We start from the raw sequence: 8,235 nt of genomic DNA on the forward strand, positions 1-8,235 counted from the left end.
ATGAGGAAGACTCTTCCAGCCAGATCTGCAGGAAAATACACAAATAAAACTGAACCCAAATCAGTGAAACACAGAAACAGACAAAAAAAATAATAATAATAATTAAATAGCTGCATTCACACACACACACACACACTGATGGCCACTGCATTCAAGCTGCTGGAGCTCCACTCTTCTTCTTCTTCTTCTTCTTCTTCTTCTTCTTCTTCAGCTGTAAGTTTTAAACCAGGGTTCAAAGTGTTTCTCAGGTGTTTGTTAGACCCACTGATGAGTCTCGAGACAAATGTTATATTTCTAATTGTAATTACTCACATAAGCACAATCTGTTAGTGAGAAGGAACGGTCACTTCCTGTCAGGGGGGTGACATTACACTCACAGTGTGTGTGTAGGGTGGTGGGAGGGTGTTGGTTCAGTTTCTCTGTTACTACCTCCACTTAAAGGCAGAACAGCGCCCCCCATTCCCTGAACAACAAGGCAGAATAACAAAGATTTGTGCAGCTTGGCTGCTTCTATTGCAGAAACACAGCAGTGTGTTAGAGAAATGCAGTCAGTGTCATAAAGTTTGCTGTTTGGTGTGGAAGTTCTTACGTTTACGATTCACTGAAACTAACACTGACTCATGGGAGGTTACGTGGTAACAGGTACTGGTCCTTCCATACTTCCCCATCAGTACCAGGGGCATGGCATGGCTAACAAACACGGACAACTCTAAGAGACGCTGGACAAACACTGACATGGCATAACTAAAGAACAAAGACAGGACTAGATAACACCTTCATGGACCAGAACAAAGACAACAAACACTCACTGGTGGCATTAAATGGGAAGGAATCATAGACAACGACCTGAAAGACTGAGGGGAAGACACAAGGGAGGACAATTAATGACACACAGGTGAAACAAACCAGACAATTACAAAAGTCGGGAAAACACAGGAAGTAAAGCAGAAGAAGAAAATAACATGAACCTTCAAAATAAAACAGGATGTGAGAAAACAGACTGACAACACAAAAGGAGAATCTTCAACAAAAAACAGGCGTGCAAAGCCCGGATCCTGACAGGTCCTCACACTGTTGGTTAAGACCGAAGGTCCTCACATATGGGCAGACACACACACACACACACGCACGCGCACACACACACGCACGCACACACACGCGCGCGCATGCATGCATGCATGCATGCACACACACACGCATGCATGCATGCACACACACAGACACACACACACTCTTTCCTGCAGGCTGAAGTTGACAGATGTGTCATCAGTGTTTGCAGGGTTAATTAAACATCAATATGTATGTGTATGTGTGTGTGTTTTTGTCCACATATGTGTGTTCTAGTGTGTACATGTGTACGTATGTGTGTGTGTGTTATAGTGTGTATGTGTTTGTGTTGATGTTTCTGCTCTACTTAACAGCCTCAGACTGAACTGAGTCATCCGATGTTCGTTTCATCTCTTCAGCATTTAAACTAAATCACGTTTATTAAAAACAGCAGCAGACATCATCACAGACACATCATAAACAGGAAATGTAAAATATGTAAAATGTGAAATAGAAAAAAAGCAGGAGCTTGAAAACGTGAAAACAGAGTGTCTGTTGATGCCGAAACATTCTGTTCTTTCCTTTTGCCTGAGATTGGCTGACACAGATGTGCAATTGTGAAACAGGAGTTTGCGAATCAGAGTGCTTGCAGTCATTTCCTGTTGTCAGTTGGTGGACATTTGTGTTTCGGGTAAAACCAGTTGATGATCAGGACGAAATGGAGAAATTCACTAGTAATTCACTTTGCAACATGAATTTATATTTCAGCGGTCCATTTTCAGTGAAGGTTTTAATCAAAAGGAAAATAAAAATGTCCTGTTACGATATGAATAAAAAGGAACCTCTGATGTCACTTCGGTATTAAAGTTTCCATTAATAAGTCTGGAAACCTTGATAACTCCTTAAGCTCATCTCTCGTGGATTTGTCAAATGTGTTTTTGTCTCTTTTATCTCCTGCAGGTCTCAGTGTGGTGGTTGCCATGGAAACAGTTAATTGATCAGTGAGAGCGATGACGAGGTTTTTCTCCTCCTTTTAAATTAAGACACGTGAGATTAAAGAACAAATGATGGACTGCAGTTTAAAACTTCACTTTCCATTTTTTATTTTCTAAAATAAAGCAAACTGAACTTTTCTTTACAGTCTGTGAATAAAACGTGAACAAGAATCGGATTTAGTTTAAAAATTATTATAAAAGACTTTGTTAAAAACTTTGAACCAAATCAAAGAGTTTGATCCCTGAAATCATTTCAATGACGAAGCTGCCGAAGAACAGACTGCTGGTGACTGAGCGCGCTCAGGAGGACGAGCCGGTTTCTCGTGGTTTCATTGTTCTGATTCTTCACTGTCAGGACGCCGTCTGTCTGTCTGCAGCTACGACCGGCTGCAGCGCCGCCCAGGGATCCTGCAGCATCGACGGAGTGAAATATTTCTCCACTGAAGAGTCTGAAGATGCAGACTGAGGAAACACACACACACACGCGCACACACACACACACACACACACTCTGGTTATTTAAAAACAAGCTTTTGCGAAGGTTTCATGAGACACAGATCATCCTTTAAAGCCTGCAGAAGCAGAGCTGAGCTGATCAGAACGTCAGGAAACATCTGAGAAGCAGAAGGAAGTGTGGAAGGGTTAGGGTTGAACTGCTTGTGACAACCACATCTGTACCACCAGAAACCAGTGGAGCAACCACATCTGTACCACCAGAAACCAGTGGAGCAACATCAGCTGAACCACCAGAAACCAGTGGAGCAACATCAGCTGAACCACCAGAAACCAGCAGAGCCACAAACCTCCTCTGACTGCAGACGTTTCACCAGTTTGTAAAAAGGTCTTCAGTGATCAGAGACACAAACATGTCTGACTGTTGTCATGAATAAATTATTGGCTGCCATCAGATATATAAAACTGTAAGTTTGACTTAAACAGTAGATCACAGACTGGAGCGTGGTGTGTTCAGTTAACTGGTCACTGTTGATTAATCTACCCCCCCCCCCCCCCCCCCCCCCCCCATCATTTAGCCTGTGAGATGAAACAATAGTAAAATGTCAGTCAAATAAAAAACCAACAAGCTTCAGTTTACTGTGAAAATCACCAGAGAATTAAACTTTCCTCGAGTTTTGCCTGGAAAACGACTGTGATTGTCATCAGTTAGATCAAGTTAGTTTCTAATAATTCTGTTAGTCAACTAATCGATTACTCGTTTCAGCTGAGCGACAGTCTAAAGTCAGGAATCGTTTATTTATCTCTGTTCTATGACACAGACCATGTTGGGATCAACCCAAACCATCGATCTGCTGCTGATACTGTGTGTAGTACTACAGCAGTGAGGCCTGGAAATACTACTACAATTACTACAGCTGATCCACGCGCGTGCTCCAGATACACTAAATGGTTTTTAATCAAGCGAACGTCACGCGGACCATCGAGATGTTCATAAATGTTCACGTGACTCCGCGTTCATCCGGTTCCGACTTCATAAACTTTCCTCTGAAACCTTACCTGGAATTTCTGAGCCGAGGCGGGACTGAAGGACTGAGGCCGCCGGAAACCGCCGCCCCTTCGCCGCATCTGCCCTCCGAACCCCCGGGACCCACTGTTGAGCCCGGCCGGAGAACCGTCCCAGTAACCTCGGTTAGAACCCGGAGAGTAGAACGGAGAACCCGGAGAGTAAGCGGCGCCTCCCCGGGGAGATCCACCGCGGTGTCCGGAGCCTCCGTAGGGGGAGCGAGCCCCAGGAAAGCCCCAGCAGGAAGCCGGGGAGGGAAACCTTCCAGCCGACCGCGGATCGCCGGGACTTCGCTGAGGCCTGAGCGGAGCTCGGTACATCTGTTCGGCTGGAAAAGCAAAGAGACGGCTGATACCCGGACAAGAACCGCCTGAGACTCCCGCTGCTGGAGATCACAAACACAACAAAACAATGTGCTCGAACCGGAAACACACACATCTGCTTCCGGTCCCACGGGCTGCAGCGCCGCCCAGCGCCCACCAGGATCACTGCTCGTGAGGCGCAGCTGGAAGTGCAGGCCTGCTGATCGGAGTGTGTTTGAGGCTGCAGACCTGAATGAACTCACTGACGATGTGACATCATACATCAGTTTTGTGAGGATGTGTGTCTGCCGGGGGGGGGGGGGGGGGGGGGGGTGCACTGTACAGTGTGGGTTACAGCTTGTCAGTGAATAATGCAGCTTCTCAAACACCAGTGTAAAGCTCTCATGTTTGCTCTTCATTGGTGAAAAGTAAAGGGGGCGTGGCGTTGCTGTGACCTGCCTGCACTGAGGCTGTACTATCTGTGGAACTGCAAAATGAAGCAGTCGAGTCGAGCCAAACAAAGTCGATGAAAGTGTTGTGACGTTTGGAAACTTTATTTAGTCTTGATAAAGAGTCATAAATGATCCATTTTCATGTGAATCAATTTGTGCGCTGAAAATACTTTTTCTTTCCTTTTTGTTGCTTAGTCAGGCATCTTCGAGCCTTTGGAGCTCAGCTGTTTCTCTTTTCCAAGCAGCCTGAAGCTGAATGTGCCTCAATGGAGACCTGTTTCAGGTTCAGAGTCAGGCGACTGTAAGGCGACCATGTCGGCGTTGGTTTCCTCATGCCTAAACTCTGCTCCACACATGCAGGGTTGGTTTCTGCAGCTGGGCGTGCTCTTCCTGTACCTGCCTTAGACCACAGGTGTAGCCAGGCTGACAGACCGTCATAATTCCATTGAACCACGTATTCCTCTAGCTCTCAGTAGTAACGGCTTCATGAGCTTTTTTAATGATGACATTTTTAGTATTAGAGACAGAAGTCATCAGTCGACCCTCACCAACTAATTTAAACAATTTCTTCATCAAAATCATCAACCTGTATTTTAGACCCCCTCCTGACTAAGCTGCTTCAAGGCGTTTTACCCTTAACTTGTCTTTATTAGATATGATAACCCTGTCTGTATCAACAGTACCACAGTCCTTTAAAGCAGCTGTAATAAAACCTCTTCTTAAAAAGCCAACTACAGACCTTTATCTAACCCCCCCTTTCCCTCTGAAATCTTTGAGAAAGCAGGCCCTAATCAGTTGTGTGACTGTCTTCATAACAATAGTTTGTTTGAGGATTTAGAGAGCACAGAGACAGCACTGGCTAAAGTTTCAAATGACTTTCTAATGACATCAAAGGGCTTGTCTCCATGCACGTCTTGTTAGATCTTCAGTTTGTGCATGTTAATGATGATTCATCTGTGCTTGTTAAAAGCCAGCCAGCGTTATTTTTAACAGTATACTGTGACGACAACCCAGCTACTTATGGACTGAGCACAGCTAAACCGAATGCAGCTGGACATCGTGAGTATCAGAGCCGGCCGACTTCAACATCACACTAAAGTACTGTCCAGGAAAAACCAATAGAGATACAGATTTCCAGTCCCACACACCTGAGCATACAGCAGCGCTCCACTGACGCTTTAGGTGCAATATTCATTGCAGCTGAAACACAAAAGCAGCACTGAGTGAAGTGGGTCTCATGCTGCAGACTACCAGCCCAGCATAGAAGAAAACCAAACAGGAGGGTCATGAATATGGAAACAGTAGAAATTAAGCAATGGCTGCATAACTGGAAAAGACTGCATGTCTTCCAAGAAGGTCACAAAACTACAATCTATACACAAATGATGCTGCCAGAAGAGTAAAGAGCTGGTGTATGAGTGCCTTCACTGTGAAATTAGACACCCGGGGGTAGAAAGGGTTTCACAGCTAAACAGAAGTGTAGGATGCAAAAAGATTTTTTTAAACCCATGTTTGCTAATGAACTATCTATATATAAGAGTCCTATAGTTATATTTTACCATCTTTGTTCAGCTTAGCTGTATGTCTAGTTCTCTTGAACCTTGACCGCAGTCAAACACCTCGTCAAGTGTTCACATAGTTTGGTAAATAAAACTCATTCTGATCATGATTCCTAAATTTAAAAAAAAACTTCAGTAGAACAGGGGGTGTTAAACTGACATGTACTGTATGAACTGTGTTTAGTGTATTAATGTGGACGTTATGTTTAAACAGTTTTCTGTCTTTTTGGTAGTATGTTTCCAGTTTGTCCTGAGGGAGGCGCTGCTGCGTTTTCATTAACTCAGTGTTCATGACATTGAAGGGATTCCACCAAAACCCTGGGGAGTCACACACCTGATGGGGTGTCTGAGGATCAGTTAGTTTCAGCTGCGGTCAGTTTGTGTGGTTATATTTTGAATCTTGTATTATTTTATTCAGTAAATTCATAATCAGACCTGCAGCAGGACGCTCCAGCTGATCTCTGGTTATATGTGTATACATCAGTATGAACTCACCTGCTGCAGGTAACAGTTTCTGAACAGCTTGTTTCAGTTCACAGTAGCTTCATTACTGTTTTGAATGGAAAGACAAGACCTACCAATACAAGCCATCTCTCCTCTGTGTGGGCAGCAACAGTCTGAACAGATCTGGTTTGATCCTGCATTCACTGATCCTCAGTGAACAGAAACACCGAGCTGCCAACTTTTCATTAGTTTGGACTGAGTTTTGGTATTGGTGGAGCTGCTGTGTGTTGTGAGTGGGCCCTCTGTGACATTACCCACCACAGGACTCGGGGCCATCACTCCCCAACCCCCAGGAAATGTGCTCATCCTCTTTTAATGATCAGTAATGAAGGACAGTGGATCCTGCAGGATCATTTTTAAAACCAACCAGGAAATAGAAGAGAAGGAAAGACTTCTAACTGAACCATTTTTCCTCTTTTCTGTCAGGTACTTTCACAAATACTCCCAGATACGACGACGAGGGCAGCTCATGGCACCGGAGCAGCTGGTTTTAAATGGTGCTGTCTGATATTAAGACTTTGGTCAAACACCAAAGCATGATGATGATTGAATTTTCAGATTTGTAGCACTCCCCTCCAGGCGGTTCAAGCATCACATTACTGTAAACCTAATGAATGAAACCCAACCTGTCTTCATCACATTAAAAGTTATATTTTAGGAACATTTCACTTTGTTACAGACGTGAAATTTAAGAGCAAAGTGAATCAAAACTCACACACATGAAAGGTGTTTTTGATGTTGGATTGGTGTGTGTGCCTCTGTCAACTAAAGTGTGTGTTTTGGCTCTGGAAAATGCCTGATGTTCAGACTTTGACCTGTGTGCACAGGAAGCCTATTTAACATATAATACTGTGACATGAAGGCGTGGCCTGGGGGCTAGCTCTTATTTGCCTTGAAATTTGACCCTTAATAATGTGAAGCAAGAATTAAACATTATGTTCCCGCATTTCAGCACTGAGGTACAATTCCATTCATGATTTAGATGAAAACTCTAACTGTTATCATGAGAAGATTTGAGAGTAACAGAGACACCTCGTGTCATCATAACCATCGTACCTGTGCCTGCAGGGCCATGACGGTGGCGACAGTGTATGTCTGTTGCTTTCTTGTCATGTTTGAATAAATCCCTTTGCTCAGTGCTGCTCGCATAATGTTATCAGCTGTACGTTTGTACTGAAAATGTAGAAAATGGATGCGTAGCGTGGAAACGTGTCATTGCGTTAATATCATGGCCAATCCGTGAGAGTTCACAACCCTGAGAGCTGTTTGATCAGGTTGTTTCCTTAAAAGCACAGTATGCAGTTTGTACTGCGAGGGTCTCTCCATAGACTCTGATACCGCTTGTTTTGTTCGACAGGCGTCTGCTCCTTTTCCATTATGGCGGTCAAGATCAGTAATAAAAAATAAACAGGAAGTGAATCACAAAACACAAACTTGACAGATTATGACAGTTTACTCATCATGGTTGATTTACGTGTTTGTATAGTGTTTCCTACATATTTTTACATTCTCTAAGACATTTTTATTTCATTTCTATCTTTATTGCCATTTTATTGCCAACTCTTTCCAACTTCCCCTCTGGGATCAATAAAGTATTCTGATCTAGCCTTTTTATTCACTGGATGTCACATAATTAATTTAATGTAATATAATAATATTGTAAATAATGTAAGTTATGCTCAAAATCACTTCTTCTGTTTGTCCACCCAGCTTTCGACTTGTAGTTTCCAACACTCGTGGATACATTACAAAGAACTGCATTAATTTCCTGGAGACTTAAAAATTAAAAAATGTAATGGTCTAGCACTTTGGTCCCCACAATGCTGTCCCTACAGAAGTGACCTTCTGGTGTTGGGA

General features: G+C 43.5%; 1 protein-coding gene across 1 annotated transcript; it reads right to left on the reverse strand.

Moving 5' to 3' along the window:
• Window positions 1–2,138: 2,138 nt before the first annotated feature.
• On the reverse strand, window positions 2,139–4,003 carry LOC121615456 (M-phase specific PLK1 interacting protein). Its single transcript, XM_041949815.1, has 2 exons — window positions 3,555–4,003; window positions 2,139–2,504 (listed from the first exon to the last, which is right to left on the reverse strand). The coding sequence occupies exons 1-2, from the start codon at window positions 3,879–3,881 to the stop codon at window positions 2,394–2,396; spliced, it is 438 nt and encodes a 145-aa protein (XP_041805749.1). The 5' UTR covers window positions 3,882–4,003; the 3' UTR covers window positions 2,139–2,393.
• Between the last annotated feature and the right edge of the window lie 4,232 nt (window positions 4,004–8,235).

Source organism: Chelmon rostratus, chromosome 12 (assembly GCF_017976325.1).
Source record: "Chelmon rostratus isolate fCheRos1 chromosome 12, fCheRos1.pri, whole genome shotgun sequence".
In the NCBI taxonomy this organism is placed as follows: Eukaryota; Metazoa; Chordata; class Actinopteri; order Chaetodontiformes; family Chaetodontidae; genus Chelmon; species Chelmon rostratus.

Bases quoted from the DNA above. Each gene is read 5' to 3' on its own strand.
- LOC121615456 (XM_041949815.1), bottom strand. From the start codon at position 3,881: ATGTACCGAGCTCCGCTCAGGCCTCAGCGAAGTCCCGGCGATCCGCGG. The intron at 2,505-3,554 runs GTAAGGTTTCAG...GTGTTTCCTCAG, and splicing joins CCTCGGCTCAGAAATTCCAG to TCTGCATCTTCAGACTCTTC.